Source organism: Lipotes vexillifer, unplaced genomic scaffold (assembly GCF_000442215.2).
Source record: "Lipotes vexillifer unplaced genomic scaffold, Lipotes_vexillifer_v1.1 scaffold1315, whole genome shotgun sequence".
NCBI classification, from domain to species: domain Eukaryota; kingdom Metazoa; phylum Chordata; class Mammalia; order Artiodactyla; family Lipotidae; genus Lipotes; species Lipotes vexillifer.
The window spans coordinates 74421-98331 of NW_006785785.1; the positions used below are offsets into that span (position 1 = coordinate 74421).

General features: G+C 38.1%; 1 protein-coding gene across 1 annotated transcript in view; it reads right to left on the reverse strand.

The window, feature by feature from the left end:
• SCCPDH (saccharopine dehydrogenase (putative)) overlaps positions 1 to 23911 on the reverse strand; it is a 41071-nt gene that overhangs the window by 3299 nt on the left and 13861 nt on the right. The window contains exons 6-9 of the mRNA XM_007458076.1: positions 19186 to 19316; positions 18404 to 18521; positions 16007 to 16126; positions 15862 to 15918 (exon numbers count right to left, since the gene is read on the reverse strand). Coding sequence (XP_007458138.1) covers positions 15862 to 15918; positions 16007 to 16126; positions 18404 to 18521; positions 19186 to 19316 — 426 coding nt within the window. The remainder of the gene's footprint in view (positions 1 to 15861; positions 15919 to 16006; positions 16127 to 18403; positions 18522 to 19185; positions 19317 to 23911) is intronic.

Here is a 23911-nt window from a genome sequence, read left to right on the forward strand (position 1 = left end):
GCTTACAGTTTAGTGTGTGTGGAAATATATACATACACACACACACACACACACACATATACACATAGGAGATCTATAACAATATGAGACATGAATTAGAAGTGCAGGACTAGTTCAGCAGAGAGCATTATTAAGTCTACTGAGGAAGAGGTGAGCGCATGCGCATGCGCGCACGCACGCACACACACACACACACATTCTAATAGAGAAGTTTATTATATAGAAAAGTAAGGTGAGTACCAGAAAGGAGAAACCATTATTTAAAGGCAAAACCAGACAAGGATGCCACAAGAAAAGAAAATAACAGCCAAGATCACTGATGAATGTAAGTGCAAAAATCCTCAACAAAATATTAGCAAACTGAATTCAACAATATATTAAAAGGACTGTATACCATGATCAAGTGGGATTTAGTTTAGGGATACAAGGATGGTTCAACATCCATGAATCAGTCAATGTGATATACCACATTAACAAAATAAAGGATAAAAGTCATATGATCATCTCAAATGCAGAAAAAGCATTTGACAAAATTCAACATCCATTTATGATAAAAAGTCTCAGCAGGGGCTTCCCTGGTGGCACAGTGGTTGAGAGTCCGCCTGTCAATGCAGGGGACATGGGTTCGTGCCCGGGTCCGGGAGGATCCCACATGCCACGGAGTGGCTGGGCCCATGAGCCAGGGCCGCTGAGCCTGCGTGTCCAGAGCCTGTGCTCCGCAATGGGAGAGGCCACAACAGTGAGAGGCCCGCATAACGCAAAAAAAAAAAAGTCTCAGCAAAGTGGGTATATAGAGGGGATATACTTCAACATAATAAAGACCATATATGACAACCCATTGCTAACATCATACTCAATGGTGAAAAGCTGAAAGCTTTTCTTCTATGGTCAGGAACAAGACAAGAGTGCCCACTCTTGTCGATAGTATTCAACATGGTACTGGAAGTTCTATCCAGAGCAGTTAGGCAATAAAATGAAATAAAAGGTAACCAGGGCTTCCCTGGTGGCGCAGTGGTTGAGAGTCCACCTGCCGATGCAGGGGATATGGGTTTGTGCCCCAGTACGGGAAGATTCCACATGGTGCGGAGCAGCTGGGCCCGTGAGCCGTGACCACTGGGCCTGCGCGTCTGTAGCCTGTGCTCTGCAATGGGAGAGGCCACAGCAGTGAGAGGCCCGCGTACCGCAAAAAAAAAAAAAAAAAGGTATCCAAATTGGAAAGGAAGAAGTAATACCATCACTATTTGCAAATGACATGATGCTATGTATAGAAAACCCTAAAGATTCCATCAAAAAATCGGAACTAAAATGAATTCAGTAAAGTCATGGGATACAAAATCAACACCCAAAAATCTGTTTCATTTATATACATTAATGAACTATCAGAAAGAAATATTAAGAAAGCGATCCCATTTACAAATGCATCAAAAAGAATAAAACATCCAGGAATAAATATAACCAAGGAGGTGAAAGACCTACATGCTGAAAACTACAAGACATTAACAAAAGAAATTGAAGACCCAAATAAATGGAGACAGTCCATGATCACGGATTGGAAGAATATCATTATAATGTGCACACTACCCAAAGCAATCTACAGATTCAATGCAATCCCTATCAAAATACCAATGGCATATTTCACAGAACTAGAACAATAAATCCTAAAGTCTATATAAAACCAGAAAAGACTCCAAATAGCCAAAGAAATCTTTGCAAGAAGAATGAAGCTGGAGGTACCATGCTCCCTGATTTCAAACAATATTACAATGCTATAGTAATTAAAACAGTATGGTATTGGCATAAAAACAGGCACATAGATCAACAGAACAGCACAGAGAACCCAGACATAAACCCACACATATGTGGTCAATTAACTTATGACAAAGGAGCCAAGAATATTCAATGAGAAAAGGACAGTCTCTTCAACAGATGGTGTTGAAAAAATGTAACTAGACTGCTTCTTACACCATACACAAAAATTAACTCAAAATGGATTAGAGATGAATATAAGAACTGAAACCATACATCTCTTAGAAGAAAACATAGGCAGTAAGTTCCTTGACACAGGTATTAAAGATGCTTTTACTGAACTTGACACCAGAAACAGAAACAAAAGCAAAAATAAACAAGTAAGATTATATCAAAGTAAAATGCTTCTGTGCAGCAAAGGCAACCAGGAACAAAATGAAAAGGCAACCTACTAAATGGGAGAAAATATTACAAATCACATATCTGATAAGTGGCTATTATCCCCAAAATATAAAGAACTCATACAACTCACTAGCAAAAACCAAACACTTGAACTGAAAAATGCGCAGAAGATCGGAAGGACATTTTTCCAAAGAAGACATACAGATGGCCAATAGGTGCATGAAAAGATGCTCTACATCATTAATCATGAGGGAAATGCACATCAAACCACAATGAGATATCACCTCACACCTGTCAGAATGGCTACCATCAAAAAACTAGAAATAGAGGAATGACCAAGATGGTGGAGTTTAGGAAGTCCCTGGACACACCAAAATTATAACTATATACAGAGCAACTATCAATGAGAACAACCTGAAGACTAGCAGAAGAGATTTTCAACAACTAAAGATTTAAAGAAGAAACCACAACAAGATGGTAGGAGAAGCAGAGCTGCAGTGTAGGCAAGACCCAAACTCCCAGGTAGGCAACTCCCAAATGGGAGGATAATCACAATTACAGGCATTCTCCCCAGGGAGCAAGGGGTCTGAGCCTCACACTGGGCTCTCCCTAGCCCGGGGGTCCTGTACCAGGAAAGCAAGCTCCCAGAACATCTGGCTTTGAAGGCTAGCAGGGCTTGCATACAGAGAGCTGGAGGGCCATAGGAAACAGAGATTACACTCTTAAAGGACTCACACAAAATCTCACATGCTCTGAAATCCAATGCAGAGGTAGTAATATGAAAGGAGCCCAGGTCAACCCACTTGCTGATCTTGGAGAGCCTTCCAGGGAGGCAGAAGGGAACTGGGACTCCCTCTGGGGACAAAGATGCTAATGGGAGCCATCTGGGGGCACCTGTTCTGCCATGAGGACACTGGTGCTGGCAAGCACCATTTTGGGGTCCTCCCTCTATCTCATTAGCACCAGGTGCTTCCCTGCCCAGTAGCAGACCAATACCAGCCCTGGGACTCCCTGGGTCCTGCAGCCAGCTATGTTGGGACCCAGTACTGCTCACCCGAGGGGGGTGGCACCAGCCTGAGCCCCCTGGATACCTGGCGCAGCATGCCATGACTTGGCCACACCTACTATCAGGCTGGTACCAGCCCAGGACCCCCAGGGCCCTGCAGCCAGCCTCTCCAGGTCCAGGCCATACCCACCAGAGGGGCAGTAGCCTCAGCATGAGGCAGGGCCTGGAAGCCATCTGCGGGCCAGCTCTGCCTACTAGTGTGCCCACAGTAGTCAGAAAGGCCCATACAGCCTACATAGGGGGCACCCCTAGAGCATATACCTCTGGTGACCAGTGGGAAGTATGCTGCTAGGCCCCACTGAAAATCTCCTACAGGAGGCCATTCTCCAGGATTGCAAAATGTAACTGACTTACCTAACACACATAGAAATAAAAAACAGAGACATAGGCAAAAGGAGGCAACAGAGGAATGTGTTCCTAAAAAGAACAAAATAAAACGCCAGAAGAACTCAGATAAGTGGAGATAAGCAATCTACTTGATAAAGAGTTCAAGATAATGATCATAAAGGTACTCAAAGATGCTTGGGAGAAGAGCGGATGAACACAGTGAGAAGTCTAACAAAGAGTTCGAAAATATAAAGAAGGACCAAACATAGCTGAAGAATGTAATAACTGAAATAAAAAATACATGAGAAGAAATCAACAGTAGATTAAAGATACAGAACAGATCAGTAAACTGAGAGTAGTGGAAATCATCCAAGCTGAACAGAAAAGACAATGTTTAAAAATGAGAACAGTTAAAGATACCTCTAGGTACTAATGTACTAATTTACTAATATTTGCATTACAGGGGTACCAGAAGAAGAGAGAGAAAGGGGGAGAACTTATCTGAAGAAAAAATAGCTGAAAACCTAACTTAGGAAAGGAAACAGATATCCAAGCCCAGAAAACACAGAGTTCCAAACAAGATGAACCCAAAGATATCTACAACAAGACATACTGTGATTAAGACAGTAAAAATTAAAGATGAAGAGAGACTCTTAAAAGCAGAAAGAGAAAAGCAACCAGTTATGTACAAGGTAACTCCCGTTAAGGCTATCAGCTGACTTTTCAGCATAAACTTTGCCAGGAAGAAGGGAGTGGCATGACATATTTTAAAGTAATGAAAGGAAAAAACCTACAACCAAGAATACTCTACCCAGCAAGGCTATCATTCAGATTTAAAGAGAAGCTTTAAGAGCTTTAAAGAAAAGCTAAAAGAGTTCAGCACCACTAAACAGGCTTTACAAGAAACATTAAAGGGACCTTTCTAAGGGGAAAAGAAAAGACTACAACTAGAAATATAGAAATTATGAAAGGAAAAATCTCATCAGTAAAGGCAAATATATAGTACAGGTAGTAGACTAACTACTTGTAAAGCTAGCAGAAAAGTTAAAGGACAAAAGCAGTAAAATCACCTATTTTTACAGTAAGTAGTTAAGGGATACACAAAATAAAAAGATGTAAAATATGATTTCAAAAACATTAACCTGAGGCTTCCCTGGTGGCACAGTGGTGGAGAGTCCGCCTGCCGATGCAGGGGACACGGGTTCGTGCCCTGGTCCGGGAAGCTCCCACATGCCGCGGAGTGGCTAGGCCCGTGAGCCATGGCCGCTGAGCCTGTACGTCCGGAGCCTGTGCTCCGTAACGGGAGAGGCCACAGCAGTGAGAGGCCCATGTACCACAAAAAACAAACAAACAAAAAAACCCAAAAAGCATTAACATGGGGTTGGGGGGGAGTAAAAATGCAGGGTTGTTAGAAATGTGTTCGAACTTAAAGGGATCAGTAACTTATAATAATCACAAATATATACAGGTTGCTATATACAAACCTCATGGTAACCCCAAACCAAAAATCTATAATAGATACACACACACAAAAAAGAAAGAGATCCAAACATAACACTAAAGATAGTCATCAAATTACATGGGAAGAGAGAAAAAGAAGAAAAAATAAAAAAACTACAAAAACAACCAGAAAACAATTAACAAAATGGTAGTAAGTACATACTTATCAATAATTACAGTAAATGTAAATGGACTAAATGCTCTACTCAAAAGACGTAGAGTGACTGAATGGATACATAAACAAGACCCATATATATGCTACTTACAAGAGACTCACTTCAGATATAAAGACACACATAGACTGAGAGTGAGGGAATGGAAAACGGTACTCCATGTGAAAAAAAATGAAAAGAAAACCAGATTAGCAATACTTATATCAGAGAAAATAGACTTTAAAACCAAGACTATAACAAGAGATAAAGATGGATATTTCTAAGTATAAAGGGACCAATCCAACAGGAGGATATAACAACAACCCAGCATAGGAGTACCTAAATACATAAAGCAAATCTTAACAAACATACAGGGAGAAATTGACAGTAACACAATCATAGTAGGGGACTTTAACACCTCACTAACATCAATGAACAGATCACACAAGCAGAAAATCAATAAGGAAACGCTGGCCTTAAATGACATATTAGACTAGATGAACTTAATATATACAAAGCAATCCATCCAAAAGCAGCAGAAATCACATTCTTTCCAAGTGCACACGGACATTCTCCAGTATAGACCACATGCTAGGCCACAGAATAAGCCTTGGTAAATTTAAGAAAATTGAAATCATATCAAGCATCTTTTCCAACCACAACACTATGAAACCAGAAATCAACTATAAGGAAAAACTGCAAAAATCAAACATGTGAAGGATAAACAACATGTTACTAAACAACAAATGGCTTAATGAAGAAGGAGGATATCAAAAAAATACCTGGAGACACATGAAAATGGAAACACAACAATCCAAAATCTATAGGACACAGGAAAAGCAGTTCTAAGGGGGAAGCTTACAGCATTACAAGCCAACCTCAGGAAACAAACAAACAAAATTCAAGTAAATAACCTAACTTTACACCTAAAGGAACTAGAAATATAAGAACAAACAAGACTCAAAGTTAGCAGAAGGAAAGAAATCATAAAGATCAGGGCAGAAATAAATGAAATAGAGGCTACAACAACAATAGAAAAGATCAATTAAACTAAAAGCTGATTCTTTGGATAGATAAACAAAACTGATAAAACTTTTAGCCAGACTCATCAAGAAAGAAAGAGAGCTCAAATAAATAAAATCAGAACTGAGAAAGGAGAAGTTACAATTGATATCACAGAAACACAAGGGATCATAAAAGATTTCTGAAACAACTGCATGTGAATAAAACAGACAATATAGAAGAAATGGATGAATTCCTAGAAATGTACAATCTCCCAAGATGGAATCAAGAAAAAATAGAAAATATAAACAGACTGGTTACCAGGAATGAAACTGAATCAGTAATTTAAAAAACCCTCAACTCCCAATAAACAAAAGTCCAGTACCAGAAGGCTTCACAGGTGAATTCTACCAAACATTTAAAGAAGAGTTAATGCCTAACCTTCTCAAACTATCCCAAAAAAATGCAGAGAAAGAAATGCTTCCAAAGTCATTCTATGAACGTGCATCACCCTGATACCAAAACCAGACAAAGATATCACAAAAAAAGAAAATTACTGCGCTTCCCTGGTGACGCAGTGGTTGAGAGTCTGCCTGCCAATGCAGAGGACACGGGTTCGTGCCCCAGTCCGGGAAGATCCCACATGCCACAGAGCAGCTGGGCCCATGAGCTGTGGCCGCTGAGCCTGCGCGCCCGGAGCCTGTGCTCCACGGCGGGAGAGGCCACAACAGTGAGAGGCCCGTGTACCACAAAAAAAAAAAAAAAAAAAAAAAAAAAAAAAAGCCAATATCATTGATGAACATAGATGCAAAAATCCTCAACAAAATGTTAGCAAACTGAATTCAACAATACATTAAAAGAATCATATACCATGATCAAGTGGGAGTTATCCTGGGATGTAAGGATAATTCAATAACTGCAAATCAATCATTGTGATACAGGGTATACAGGGAACATACTGGGTATACAGGGAACATACTTCAACATAATAAAGGCCATATATGACAGGCCCACAGCTAACGTCATCCTCAATGGCAAAAATCTGAAGGCATTTCCTCTAACATCAGGAACAAGACAAGAGTGCCCACTCTTGCCACTTTTATTCAACATAGTATTGGAAGTCCTAGCCACAACAATCAGACAAGAAAAAGAAATACAAGGAATCTAAATTGGAAAGAAAGTAAAACTGTCGCTGTTTGCAGAGGTCACAATACTACATACAACAGATCCTAAAGATGCCACCAAAAAACTATTAAAACTAATAAATGAGTTTAGTAAAGTTGCAGGATATTAAAAAGTTAATATACAGAAATCTGTTGTATTTCTATACACTAACAACAAACAATCATTAAGAGATTAAGAAAACAATCTCATTTACGATCGCATCAAAAGGAATAATACCTAGTAAAAATCTAACCAATGAGGTAAAATACTTGAAAAATTATAAGACGCTGATGAAGGAAACTGAAGACGACACACAGAAAGATACACCATGCTCATGGACTGTAAGAATTAATAATGTTAAAATGACAATACTACCCAAGGCAATTTAGAGAATGAATGCAATACCTATCAAAATACCAATGGCATTTTTCACAGACCGAGACCAAATAATTCTTAATTGTGAAGTCAAAAGACCTCAAATAGTCAAAATAATCCTGAGAAAGAACAAAGCTGGAAGTGTCATCTTCCCTAATTTCAAACTATATTACAAAGGTACAGTAATCAAAACAGTATGGTACTGGGAATTCCCTGGTGGTCCAGCGGTTAGGACTCCATGCTTCCACTACAGGGGGCACAGGTTTGATTCCTGGTCATGGAACTAAGATCCCACAAGCCGCGTGGCATGGCCAAAAAAACAAAAACAACCCAAAAAACCCAGTATGGTACTGGCAGAAAAAAACAGATGCATAGATCAATGGAACAGAATAGAGAGCTCAGAGATAATCCCACACTTACATGTTCAATTGATCTACGAAAAAGGAGGCAAGAATATACAACAGGAAAGACAACCTCTTTAATAAATTGTGTTGGGAAAACTGGACAGCTACACGCAAAAAATCAAACTGGACTACTGTCTCACACCATGTAGAAAAATAAACTCAAAGTAGATTAAAAACTTAAGTGTAAAACTTGAAACCACAAAAATCTCTAGAAGAAAATATAAGTAGTATACTCTTTGACATTGGTCTTAGCAATATTTTACTGGATATGTCTCCTCAGTCAAGGGAAACAAAAGCAAAAATAAACAAGTGGGACTACATTAAATTGAATTTTGCACCGTGAAGGAAACTATCAACAAAACAAAAAGACTGCCTACTGAATGGAAGAAGGTATTTGCAAACAATGTATCTAGTAAGGGGTTAATAACTAAAATATACAAAGAATGTATACAACTCAACATCAACAAAACCCCAAACAACCTGATTAAAAATGGGCAGTGGAATGGAATAGACATTTTTCCAAAAAATATATACAGATGGCCAACAGACACATGAAAATATGCTCAATATCACTAATCATCAGGGAAATGCAAATCAAAACCATAGTGAGATATCACCTCACACCTGTCAGAATAGCTATTATCAAAAAAGACAAATAAGTGTTGATGTGGAGAAAAAGGAACCCTTGTGAATTGTTGGTGGGTACGTAAACTGAATGCCACTATAGAAGAGAGTATGGAGGTTCCTCAAAAAATTAAAAACAGAACTAGCATATGATCCAGCAAGTCCACTTCCAGATATTTATTTGAAGAAAACAAAAACACTAATTTGAAAAAAATATATGAATCCCCATGTTCACTACGGCATTATTTACAATAGCCAAGATGTGGAAACAACCTAAATGTCCACTAAAGGATAAAGAAAATGCAGTGTGTGTGTGTGTGTGTGTGTGCGCGCGCGCGCGCACACACACATATATATATTAAGGTCATATATACAGAGAACAGATTGGTGGTTGTCAGAGGCAGGGGGTAGGGGTGGAAGAAATCAATGAACTGGATATTTTTTTTAGATTAAATAAATTGAATAAAAAATAAAGGAAGAGGGCTTCCCTGGTGGCGCAGTGCTTGAGAGTCCGCCTGCCGATGCAGGAGACGCGGGTTCGTGCCCCGTTTCGGGAAGATCCCACATGCCGCGGAGCAGCTGGGCCCGTGAGCCATGGCCACTGAGCCTGCGCGTCCGGAGCCTGTGCTCCGCAAATGGGAGAGGCCACAACAGTGAGAGGCCCGCATAACGCAAGAAAAAAATAAATAAATAAATAAATAAAGGAAGAGATAGGAATCTTTCAGTACATTTATCAAAATTAGGTAACTACTATTTAAAAGTAGCAATAGATTCATCTACTAATGTATGCCCAAGGTCATATGCTGTCAAAGGCCAATACCAAAGATGAATTCCAAATAAAAATAGGAGGAAGCCAAGTTGGATAAGTTTCACAAAAGAAACCAAGTGGATTTCCTTGGTGCAAAGATACTTGGCAGCTTTCTCAGGCATGACCACTTTTCCTTCCCATTTCCCTCACTTCATCCTACAACATGTAGCCTTATAAATGCCTGAGCATTACATTATAAATTGTGAGTTCATGAGATCTGAGCAGAGATTATCTTAAAATAATAGGATGAAAAAAATAAAATACTGGATGGCATCCAGGCCTTTCAAGGCCTGATTGATTGTTCACTATACACTAAATCTCCCAGAATTAGTGTTGGCAAGTAGAGAAGAAAGGAAAAGAGGAAACAAATAGGGAGAGAAGTTATTGATTTTCTTCTGTCCAAACATGTCTAAAGGAGAGGAAAACTCTTCCAGGCTACCTGAACTGTAGTCCATCTCTTGTGAAGATTGATTCCACCAAAAAAAAAAAAAAAAAGTGAATTGTCTTCTGTAATTTGCTTAAATGGAGAGAATAAGTAAGCAGGACAATGCCTTGTCCTGAAATGATCTTACCTACCTAATAGATATATTTCTGGTTAAGTTAATTAATTGCATTCTGGTTTATATACCTCAGGCTCTTGTGAATTAGTTACAGTGAGTAACCAATTCTTCTGGCCGTGATAAATCTAAACAGTGTTAAGAACCCATATAATGATTAGTAAGTTTCAGCACTGGAATCAGGACCATTGTAAGCTCTTCCTTCTTTTCACACTTACACTGCTCCTACACCAGTGGTTCCTTATTTTTAACTCAAGAACCCCTTTGGGGGGAAAAAGTCGAGAAGGGATGCAGTAGCATGGTGGATCGCAGTCTAACATGGCTAGAACATACAACTGAAGAGGAACAGGGTGGCATTAACGTGTCAGGGGTGTGAACAAAGTCAGACACACAGGCTGTACTTGTCTCCTCCCCTGCCTGAGGCACACATGCTATCTGATCGTAACTCTCTCAGGCTTGACACATTCAGTATGAGACAATTTTCAACAGTCTCTAGGATGCTACTACCAATTAATCAGAGTTGGCATAAAAAAAAAAAAAAAAGCCTATCTGCTATCCAGGGCTAGCTCGTGAAGGGCCTCACATCTGCAGAGATGGACTTCAGTCACTGGTGCTCTAGGAGTGTAAACCAAAATAACCCAAACCTCACCCAGAACCTTCCTACCTCCACATCAGTGATTCACAACCTTAGCAGTGCAATAACATTACTGGGGAGTTTTCAAAAAGCCCAGTGCCCAGGCCACATTCCACACCAATCAAACCCGCATCTCTGGTCATCTGTTTTGGGCTCTCTCCCAAAGCTGAGAACCACTGACCTATCCTTCGAGGCCCCACTCCACACCTACTGAATCAGAATGTCCAGATGCCAGGGTCAAAACATGTATTTGAAAAAATCTCCCTGGGTGATTCTGATATATAAAGTCCCAGCTGTAAGAGTCATTGCCAAAGCAATAAGCCAGGGAAGTATTTGAAAGAAGGTGATAACAGGGTCAGATTTTATTGTTTATTGAAGTATAGCTGATTTATAGTATTGTTAGTTTCAGGTGTACAGCAAAGTGATTTTAGTTATACGTGTATATATATATATTTTCACATTATATTCCATTATAGGTTATTACAAGATATTGAACATAGTTCCTTGTGTTATATAGTAAATCCATGTTGCTTATCTATTTTATGTATAGTAGTTTGTAGCTGTTAATCCTCTTCTCCTAATTTATTCGCCCTTTCCCCTTTGGTAACCATAAATTTGTTTTCTATCTCTGAGTCTGTTTCTGTTTTGTATATAGATTCATTTGTATCAATTTTTAGACTCCACATATAAGTGATATCATATAATATTTGTCTCTCTCTGTCTTACTTCACTTAGTATGGTATTCTCTAGGTCCATCCACGTTGATGCGAACAGCAATATTTCATTCTTTTTTTATGTCTGAGTAATATACACCACATCTCCTCAAACCAATTGTCTGTTGACGGGCACTTGGGTTGTTTCCATGCCTTGGCTATTGTAAATAGTGCTGCTATGAACATTGGGGTGCATTTATCTTTCTGAATTAGAGTTTTCCTCTTTTCTGGATATATGCCCAGGAGTGGGATTGCTGGATCATACGGTAGCTCTAATTTTAGTTTTTTAAGGAATCTCCATACTGTTTTCCATAGTGGCTGTACCAATTTACATTCCCACCAACAGTGTAGAAGGCTTCTCTTTCCTCCACACCCTCTCCAGCACTTATTATTTGTAGACTTTATGATGATAGCCATCCTGACTGGTGTGAGGTGATAGCTCATTGTGGTTTTGTCATTTCTCTAATAATTAGTGATGTTGAGCATCTTTTCATGGGCTTCTTGGCCACATGTATGTCTTCTTTGGAGAAATGTCTATTTAGATCTTCTGACCTTTTTTTTTGTTTTTTTTTTTTTTTTTGCGGTACACGGGCCTCTCACTGTTGTGGCCTCTCCCACTGCAGAGCACAGGCTCCGGACGCGCAGGCTCAGCGGCCATGGCTCACGGGCGCAGCTGCTCTGCGGCATGTGGGATCCTCCTGGACCGGGGCATGAACCCGTGTCCCCTGCATCGGCAGGCGGACCCTCAACCACTGCGCCACCAGGGAAGCCCTCTGACCATTTTTTAATTGGATTTTTTTTAATACTGAGATGTATGAACTGTTTGTATATTTTGGACATTAACCCCTGTTTGGCTGCATTGTTTGCAAATGTTTTCTCCCAGTCCGTAGCTTGTCTTTTCATTTTGCTGATGGTTTGTTTTGCTGTGCAAAAGGTTTTAAGTTTAATTAGGTCCCATTTCTTTACTTTTGCTTTTATTTCTTTTGCCTTGGAATACAGATCTAAGAAAATATTGCTATGATTTATGTCCAAGAATGCTCTGCCCAGGTTCTCCTGTAGAAGTTTTATGGTATCGTGTCTTATATTTAGGTCTTTAAACCATTTTGAGTTTATTTTTGTATATGGTGTGAGGGAGTGTTCTAATTTCATTGACACATGAAGTTGTCCATCTTTCCCAACACCACCTGCTGAAGAGACTGTCTTTTCTCCATTGTATATTCTTGCCTCTTTTGTCAAAGATTAATTGCCTATAGGTGTGTGGTTTTATTTCTGGGCTCTCTATTCTGTTCCATTGACCTGCCTGTTTTTGTGCCAATATCATGCTGTTTTGATTATGATAGCTTTGTAGTATTGTCTGATGTCTAGAAGGGTTACGCCTCCAGCTTTGTTCTTTTTCCTTAGGATTGCTTTGGCAGTTCTGCGTCTTTTGTGGTTCCATATTAATTTTAGGATTATTCGTTCCAGTTCTGTTAAAAATGTCATGGGTAATTTGATAGGGATGACATTAAATCTGTAGATTTCTTTGGATAATATGGCCATTTTAACAATATTAATTCTTCTAGTCCAAGAGCATGGGCTATCTTTCCATTTCTTTGAATCATCTTCAATTTCCTTTATCAATGTTTTACAGTTTTCATCATATAGGTCTTTCACCACTTTGGTTAAGTTTATTCCTAGTTTTTTTTTTTATGAGATTTTAAACGGGATTTTTTTTTTACTTTTTCTTTCTGATATTTCATTGTTAGTGTAAAGGACTGCAACAGGTTTCTGTATATTAATCTTGTATCCTGTTACCTTGCTGAATTCATTTATTAGTTCCAATAGTTTTTGTGTGGAGTCTTTAGGGTTCCCTATATAGGGTATCATGTCATCTGCAATTTTACCTCTTCCCTTCCAATTGGGATATCTTTTATTTCTTTTTCTTGTCTGACTGCAGTGGCTAGGACTTCCAATACAATGTTGAACAGAAGTGATGAGAGTGGGCATCATCTGCCTTGTTCCTGAATTTGGTGGGAAGGCTTTCAGCTTTTCACTGTTGAGTTTTATGTTGGCTATGTGTTTGTGGTAAATGGCTTTTATTATGTTGAGATATGTTTCCTCTATACCCACTTTGGTGAGAGTTTTTATCATGAATGGATGTTGAATTTTATCAAATGCTTTTTCTGCATCTATTGAGATGATCCTATGATTTTTGTATTCTCTTTTGTTAATGTGGTGTATCACACCGATTGATTTGCATATGTAGAATCATTCTTGGGAACAGGGTCAGATTTGCATCATAGATTTCTTATACAGCAGTGGGAAGATGAATTAGAAAGAAATCATAGGAAGGCTATGAACAGTTCAGCTGAAAGATAAGGGCCTGCACTATTAACAGAGTGAAAAGACAACCCCACAGACTGGGAGAAAATATTTGCAAATCACATATCTGATAAGGGATTAATATACAGAATATATACAGAGCTCCTTGAACTCAACAACACAGTACAAAAATGGGCAAACGACATGAATAGACATTTCTCTAAAGAAGATATACAAATAAGCCAATAAGCAGCACATGGAAAGAAGTTCAACATCACTAATCATTTAGGGAACTGCAAATCAAAACCATAATGAGAGATCACCTCACAACTATTAGGATGGCTACTATAAAAAAAAAAAAGGAAATAGCAAGTGTTGGTAAGGATGTGGAGAAGTTGGAACCTTTGTACACAGTTGGTGGGAATGTAAAATGGTGCAGCTACAGTGGAAAATAGTTTGTTGGTTCCTAAAAACTTTTTAAATAGAATTACCACAGGATCCAAGAATTGAATTTCTGGGAATATACCCAAAAGAACTGAAAGAAGGGTCTTGAAGAGATATCTGCACACCCAATTTCATAAAGGCATTATTCAAAATAGACAAAAATAGAAGTAACCCAAGTGTCTATGGACAGATGAATGGATAAGCAAAATATGGTATATACAATCAGCCCTCCATATTCATGATTTCTGTGTCCACAGACTCATCCAATGTCAAATCCAAATTATTCAGGAAAAAACTTCCAGAAATTTCCAAAGAGCAAAACTTGAATTTGCCTCATGCCACCAACTATTAACATACCATTTACAAATATTTACATAGTATTTACATAGGTATTATAAAGTAATCTATAGATGATTTAAAGTATACAGGACAATGTCTATAAGTTATATGCAAATACTATGCTATTTTATATAAGGGACTTGAGCATCATGGATTTTGGTACCTGTGGGGCATCCTGGAACCAATCCTCTGAAGATACTGAGAAACAACCCTATATACAATGGAATATTATTTGGCCTCAAAAGAAAGGAAATTCTGACACATGCTACAACATGGACGAACTCTGAGGACATTATCCTATGTAAAATAAGCTGATCACAGAAGGACAAATTCTGCATGATTCCACTCATGATGTTCTAGTGTGGTCAAACTCATAGACACAAAGTAGAATTGTGTTTGCCAGGAACTGGGGAAAAAGGGGAAAGGAAAGTTATTTTTTAATGGATATAGAGTTTCAGTTTTGCAAGATGAAAACAATTCTGGAAATGGATGGTGGTGATGGTTGTATAATAATATGAAAGTACTTGATACCACTGAACACTTAAAAATGGTTAAGATGGGGAATTTTATGTCATGTGTATTTTACCACAATTAGAAGGAAGAGAGAGAGAGAGAGAGAAGAGAAGAACAGAGGGATAAGAGCCTGAACTAAGGTAGTTGTGATGGACTTGGAGAAAAATCTAGAATGATGCCTAGGTTCAGAACTGGGCAGATGACAGTGCCACCAACTGAGATGGGAAATACAGAAGGAAGAAGAGGGTTCGGTGGAAAGAAGTTTAGATTTTACACATGAAATCTGAAGTGCCTGAAGCAGTTATATTGAGGATACCAGACAGATGGTAATTCAACTTATCTACCACGGGGATCCAGGGTGTGTGAAAGAGGAAAGGGAAGGGAAGCTGGGGGGAGGGGGAGAGAGGATGTAAAAAAGGAGGATAAAATGAAGGAGAAAAATTGAAGAGTAAAAATATTTGAAATCTCTATGAAGTAAAGAGAATATAATTTCTGGAGCCAGATAACTGGGTTCTCATCCTAACTTGGCCATTTACTCACTATAGGACTTTGGCAAATTTCTTAGCCTCTCTGTGACTCATTTTCCTCATTTGTAAAATGGAGATAACACCTCAAGGAATGTTCGAAAAGACTGGGTAATCTAATTTATGTAAAGAACATAAAAGAGTGTCTGAAACACAGTAAGTGCTTCATCAGGTCTTAGCTGTTATTTTCACTACACTGAGGAAAAGTAAAAATGAAATAAAGAAAAATATTATTTTAGAGACCTGGATACAAAGGAAAGGGTTACCTGTTTTTGTGTTGGACCTTGTTTTGAAAAATAACCAAAGGAGAAGAGCCATGGTAACTAAAGGAAAAAAAAAACCTTTAGTGATATTTTCAAAAATTCATGGAAAATACTTCTAAAGGTCTAATTTCATAGAAATATTACTTACTTTTATGAGGAGTTGCCTTCCAATGCCAAACTTCACAAAGAATAAAAAGAAAAGTCCAGCAAACATCAGCTTAATAACAGAGGCTACACCTCCCACAGTTACATAAGCAGCATACTGAACCTAGATGAAGAATATAAAGTCAGGATGTTACTCCCTACTTTCTTAGACCAAGTAATACAAGAATGTTAGCTACTAATAACTTACTCTATAGTCATAAATATCGAACAAAAGCAGTTTCCATTTTATGAATGTGTTATGTTCCAAAAGCTTGTCCAGAAATCAGACACTGGGAAGACATTTTAATTAATTAATTTTTTTTTTTTTTTCGAGGTACATGGGCCTCTCACTGTTGTGGCCTGTCCCATTGCAGAGCACAGGCTCTGGACACACAGGCTTAGCAGCCATGGCTCATGGGCCCAGCCGCTCCACGGCTTGTGGGATCTTCCCAGACCAGGGCACGAACCCGTGTCCCCTGCATCAGCAGGCGGACTCTCAACCACTGTGCCACCAGGGAAGCCCCCAGGGAGGACATTTTAAAAAAGAAATTATTAAAATGGGCAGAAGGCCTAAATAGACATTTTCCAAAGAAGATATACAGATTGCCAACAAACACATGAAAGGATGCTCAACATCACTAATCATTAGAGAAATGCAAATCAAAACTACAATGAGGTTATCACCTCACACCGGTCAGAATGGCCATCACCAAAAAATCTACAAACATGGGCTTCCCTGGTGGCGCAGTGGTTGAGAGTCCGCCTGCTGATGCAGGGGACACAGGTTTGTGCCCCGGTCCGGGACGATCCCACATGCCACAGAGCGGCTAGGCCCGTGAGCCATGGCCGCTGAGCCTGCGTGTCTGGAGTCTGGAACATGTGCTCCGCAACGGGAGAGGCCACAACAGTGAGAGGCCCGCGTACTGCAAAAAAAAAAACAAAAAACAAAAAAAGCTACAGACAATATATACTGGAGAGGGTGTGGAGAAAAGGGAACCCTCTTGCACTGTTGGTGGGAATGTAAATTGATACAGCCACTATGGAGAACAGTATGGAGGTCCCTTAAAAAACTAAAAATAGAACTACCATATGACCCAAAAATCCCACTACTGGGCATATACCCTGAGAAAACCATAATTCAAAAGTAGTCATGTACCACAATGTTCACTGCAGCTCTATTTACAACAGCCAGGACATGGAATCAACCTAAGTGTCCATCAACAGATGAATGCATAAAGAAGATGTGGCACATATATACAATGGAATATTACTCAGCCATAAAAAGAAACGAAATTGAGTTATTTGTAGTGAGGTGGATGGATTCTGTCATACAGAATTAAGTAAGTCAGAAAGGAAAAGACAAATACTGTATGCTAACACATATACATGGAATCCAAAAAAAAAAAAAAAAAAAAAAGGTTATGAAGAACCTAGGGGCAGGACAGGAATAAAGACACAGACGTAGAGAATGGATGTGAGGACACGGGGAGAGGGAAGGGTAAGCTGGGACAAAGTGAGAGAGTGGCATGGAGCTATACACACTACCAAATGTAAAACAGATAGCTAGTAGGAAGAAGCCTCATAGCACAGGGAGATCAGCTCGGTGCTTTGTGTCCACCTAGAAGGGTGGGCTAGGGAGGGTGGGAGGGAAAAGGAAGAGGGAGGAGATATGGGGATATATGTACATGTATAGCTGATTCACTTTGTTATACAGTAGAAACTAACACACCATTGTAAAGGAATTATACTCCAATAAAGATGTTAAAAAAAAATTGTTGCAAAAGGTAATTAGCTCCCCCTATTTGAACACAAAAGTCCACATAATCTATATATAAGAAGTCCATAACAATATACCTGAGTTTAACAATTATACATTATAGAGGGTAGACTCCACTTACAATCTCTTCTGTAAGAAAATACTCTTTTTTTTTTTTTTTTTTTTTAAACTTGACATAGTTTCCTCTTCAAGTCTCAGCAGTGGGAATAATTACTTCCCTCACCAAATGGAGTAGGATAGTTCTCTAGAGGTAGCAAGGAGATAAGAGAGAAGAACCTAGACACCTCCATAAGCAACAGAAAGAGTATTCTAGCAGCTGAAACTCTCAACAGGACTGTTGGGTATTTACGATACCAGGATTTCCTATATTGAACTTTCTGCTATTGTGTTACATTAAAAAGGTATTCAGAAGGTCAGATTTGAATTATGGGAGAAGGCTATTACCACCCCCATAAAATGCAAAATGTTCTACACTACTAATTCTTTATGCTTCCAGAAACCGAAACATGCACTATTTTAGCTCTTTATTTTTTTGCTTTATAAACATAAAAATCCTACATTAAAATGACAGGGGAACTGAAACAAACATAGAATACTCTCTATTAAAAAATACTTCACACTTACAGGTGATTGCTCTAAATTTTCGTGCAAGTAACGCTGAGTCCGCTTCACAACAGACACATCTGCTCCCAAAAAGGGAATGGAATAGCTGTTGAGTTCTCTGCAGTAAGAAATTGGCCACCTGCAAGACAGAAGCATGTTGTATCTTCTCCATTTACAGTGACCACAACTATAACTGGTGAATTTCTGAATAAAAACCTTAACTCTTCTTGAGGCAATTAATAATAACAGTAAAGATGGCAGATCTGCTCTTAATTAAAATTTACTTCAGTATTTGTCCTTTGTTCTCTATACCTGCACCCAAATAAGTGACAAGTTGGAACAATGTAGTATCCTTCACACCATGGGCACTTAACACATACAGTTTAACCATGTTTTATACCCCATCCATTTCCCTAGATAATGATAAGAAGAACATTCATTTCAACAGCCAAACTCTGAGCTTAGAGTTCTCACATATAAATACTATTAATAGGTTGATTAATATACATAAGATCATCACATTTTTACAGCATGAAATTTAATTGATGTTTAACTTTGATATTGATAGTGAAGAGTCATAAAACTGATTTTTTTCCAGAATTTTCCCAGAATCCAAATGTAATATTATATATGAAGTACTTCAACTTAGGGTAACATATTAATTATATTTTATTTATCTTTGAAAACAATCCTGAACTCACTATAAAAGTCTCCAGGTTTTTCTTAGTAGCATATGTTATTAACAGTCAGATAAACAACAATATGGTTAGATAAACTGAAGAATAGATTTTGAGATAATATACCTTCTTTTCAATTTTGGACCAACAATTGGGACAGGCTTCAAATTGGACTCATTTCGTAGTTTTTTCAAATTACTCTGATCTCCAAAACCATAAACTGCTGACTTCCAGGTACCATCATGAATGCACAACCCCTAACAAAATAATTCAAGAGTTAAAGCAACTTGTCTTAGAACTGACACAATATTGTAAATTAACTATACTCCAATAAAATTATTAGAAGAAAGATGTCTTAAGGGATAATTACTAAAATGTAAAACCAAGTAATTTATAATTGACACAAAGAACATTTCACTTCTATTTGAGCAAGGCATAATCCCTTATTTAATAATCTTGAGATAAATTTTTATGACTGGCTAGGCAGCAGTAAAACTCATTAGTTTGATCACATTCACTATTTACACCTTATTTATATATTATATATTTACAAACATATGCCCTTTCTTCTTTCCTCCTACCATTATTTATGCTCTTTTTAATAAGTTTCATGTCATCATTTTCACTCAACTATTTATCACTGATTGCTTTAAGCAGAAAAAAAGAAACACTAAAACCATCAGAAGATTCAGGTTTTCATATAACAGCTTTGATGAAACTGAAAGGTAAAGAGACACCAACCTAATTTCTATTTTGGTACAGATTAATTTCTTCTGTTTGTTAAAACTAAATCAGAGCTAGAAGTCTTAAGAGTTTGATTTGTGAAACCATCCTCAGTCTGCACCTAGCCAATCTGACCTATTTGCAAAGATTTCCAAAAATCAGGAGAAAATAGTTTTCTTAAAAACGTTAAGAGTATCTTCTCATACAAATAAGCCATCAAAAAGGCAAAAATTACATTCCATTTTAAAAACCTTTTATTTTGTTGAAAAATAGAAAGAAAAGCGCACAAGACATAAAAGTATAATTTAATGTAATTATGAAGCTAACATCTATGTAAACCCAGAAGGCCCTCCTTCTGTCCTGCCTTTGTGGTAATCAAGAAAACTCCTTGCTTTTTTTAAGAGTTTTACCACCTAAGTATTCATTTCTAAACAGTGCAGTGAGTTTTGCCCATTTCTAAATTTTACAGAAATGGAACCATATAATGTATATTCCTTGAGCTTGGCTTCTTTTGCTCAAAATTGTGATGTTAGGATTCATCATGTGTTAGAAGGACCTCCTACTCTGCTTTTGACCTTCCATTTTCTTAATGGTGTCTTGTGATATAAAAAGACATACTCAGTTTAAAATTTTTAATGTATTCCACTTTTTTTTTAATATTTAATGCCTTCCGTGTCTTTTTCAAGCAGTCATTCCCTGTACAACATGGTGACTATAGCTTATATTATATAGAAAATTAGAAATTTGCCAGGAAAGATGATTTTAAAAGTTCTTAGGACTTCCCTGGTAGTGCAGTAGTTTAGAATCTGCCTGCCAATGCAGGGGACACGGATTCAATCCCTGGTCTGGGAAGATTCCACATGCCGCGGAGCAACTAAGCCCGTGTACCGAAACTACTGAGCCTGTGCTCTAGAGCCCGTGAGCCACAACTACTGAGCCTGTGTGCCCCACTACTGAAGCCCATGCGCCTAGAGCCCATGCTCCTCAACAAAAGAAGCCACCGCAATGAGAAGCCCACGCACTGCAACGAAGAGTAGCTCCCGCTCGACACAACTAGAGAAAGCCCATGTGCAGCAACAAAGACCCAACACAGCCAAAGATAAATAAATAAATAAAATTTAAAAAATTGTTTATATGCTTAAAAAATAAACATATAAAGAGCTGCTGATAATCAGATTCCAAATAAAGAAAAGTTAATTCAAAAAAAATACATACAAGTTCTCATCACAAGAAAAAAAACTTAAGTATGGTGATAGATGCTAACTAGTGGTGATCATTTTGTAATATAAACAAATATTGAATTATTATGTTGTACACCTGAATAGTACAATGTTATATGTCAATTATACCTCAATAAAAATAAATTAACAAAATAAAATATATTTCTGGAAAAAAAGAAGCCATTCCTGACCTTGAGGCCATGAAATATGTCATCTTCTAAAAGCTTACTGTTTAGCCTTATGCATTTAGGTCTATAACCCACCTAAACTTGATTTTTGTACACAGTGCAAAGTATGAGTCCAATTTCATTGTTTCCCCATACCCATCATCTCCCGAAAAAGACCCTTTACCATAAATCAAGTGCTCATATATGCACAGACTACTCTGAATTCTTTATCTTAATCTGCTGGCCTATCGATATCTCCCTGCCAATTAACACTCTGACTTAATAATGTCTTTTGATATTCAAGAGCATCCTTCTACCTTATTCTCCTTTAAGAAAGTGTTGGTTATTCTTGGCCCTCTGCATTTCCATATACATTTTAGAATTAGTTTGTCAAATTGCACACTAAAACAAAACAAGCAAGCAAAAAAAAAAACCTGTTTGCAATTTCGATTGGAATTATATGGGATTATAAATTAATTTAAGGAAAACTGACATTTTAACAAAATTGAGGCTTCCAATCCATGAATATGGTGGATTCTTCCATTTATTTGTTTTCTTTAAGGTCACTCAATAACATTTTATAGTTTTCTTCACAGAAATATTGTACATTTTATATCCCTTATTCTTAAGTACTTGATTTTTTAATGCTACTATAAATGGTCTCTTTCTAAAAAATTCATTTTCTAACTGTGGCTGGTATACAGAAATGCAACTGATTTTTATATTACTGTTGTATCCAGCAACAATAAAGACTAGAGTGGAAATAAATGAAACAGAGAACAGAAAAACAATAGAGAAAATCAATGAAACCAAAAGGTGGTTCTTTGAAGAAATCAACCAAAATGAAAAACCTTTAGCTAGACTGACAGAGAGAGAAAGAAAAAGAAAGAGAGAGAGAGAGAGAGAACTCAAATTACTAAAATCAGGAATGAAAGAAGGGGCATTACCAACCTTACAGAAATAAAAAAGAGTATAAGGGAATACTATGAACAACTAACTGTATGCCAACAAATTAAACAACCTAGATGAAATGGACAAATTCCTAGAAAGACACTGTTATGGATTAAATTTTGTACCCACCCCAAATTTATATGTAGAAGGCCTAACCCCCGGTACCTCAGAATGTAACCTTATTTGTAAGCAGGGTTGTTGTAGATGTAACTAGTTGAGGTCATACATATTGGAGGAAGTGGGCCCCCAACCCCAAACCACTGGTGTCCTCATAAAAAGGAGAAATTTGGACACACACACACATATGAAGATGAAAGAGAGGTCTCAGTGATGCCTCTACAACAAAGGAACACCAAAGATTGCAAGCAAACCACCAGAAGCTAGGAGAGAAACATAGAACAGCTTCTCCCTCACAGCCCTCAGAAGAAACCCTGCCAACATCTTAATCATGGACTTCTAGCCTCCAGAACTGTGAGAACAATGTTTCCCTTGTTTAAGCAACCCAGTTTGTGGTACTTTATTACAGGAGTCCTAAGAAACTAATGCAGACACAAACTACCAAAACGGACTTAAGAGTATACAGAAAATCCTAACAACCTATAAGAAGTGAAGACATTGAATTCTTATTATCTCTTCACTGATTTCTAGTATAATTTCATTATAGTCTAAAACATACTCTAGAACGGGGGTTGGCAAACTATTTCTGTAAAAGGTCAAACTAAATATTTTAGGCTGTGCAGGCCACATCTGGTCTCTGCTGCGTATTGTTTTTTTTATTATAGCTCTTTAAATATGTTAAAATTATTCTTAGCTTGCAGCCATATAAAAGTAGGCCATGGGCTGACCCTGCTCTGGAGCTGCACTATCTGGTATGGAAGCCATTATATAGCATATATGGAACACCTTCATCACTGAGGGAAGATTTACTGAATAGCACTGTCCTTGAGTATATGATTCCAACTCTCTGAAATTCTTTTGAGTCTTGCTTTATGGTCTAATACATAGTCTAAGATTCAATTTTTTATGTAAAGTAACAAAGCTTAAGGGGAAAAGTAGGATAAGGAGTAGGAGGCGAACAATCCTGTGCCAAGGGATGCATAGAACCAAGGCAGTTACCTCTGTCCATCCTTGCGAAATTAAGGCTCTGTATTTTGCTTTAAGGGGAATGAGAAGGAGCTGCATTGATTTCGATGTTTTCAAATGTCTCGTCCTGATTAAGGCCAACTTTGAGTCCTTATAATAATAGGACTTAATAACATTTATTGAGTGATTGTAAAGTGCCAACCACTGTTCTGATTTATATTCATTGACTGATTTAATCCTCATAGCAACCATATGAAGGAGACACAACTCTCATCTGTTATAGATCATCTCCTGCTCCTCTTTTCAAAAGAAGCCTCTTTTCTAGCTCTGTTTTCTCACTATCTCCCTGTAGTGGACATCTGTTTTTTGTCAGTCCTGCACAAATTTCCTGCAGGGAATTCTTAATTCCCCTACCCTATGTTCTGCTTACAACACTCTCTTGCCTATTGGAAGTTTGTTACGTGTTGTTGAGAAGGGTTTGGCCCTATGATTCCCTCTCCAGAGGCCCATGACCCAGGCCTGGGCAACCTTATTACTCCATTACCCCAGGTCACACTGTTCCGCTCAAGAATGACCAAATGACGCAGTACTTGACTAATCTTCCCCATCTTTGAATATTCAAACTCTGCTAGCTGTTCCTGGGAAATCATGAACCTTATGGACAATGCATACCTGGGGCTGCCAGCACCTTTCCCGCCCCCCCCCCCC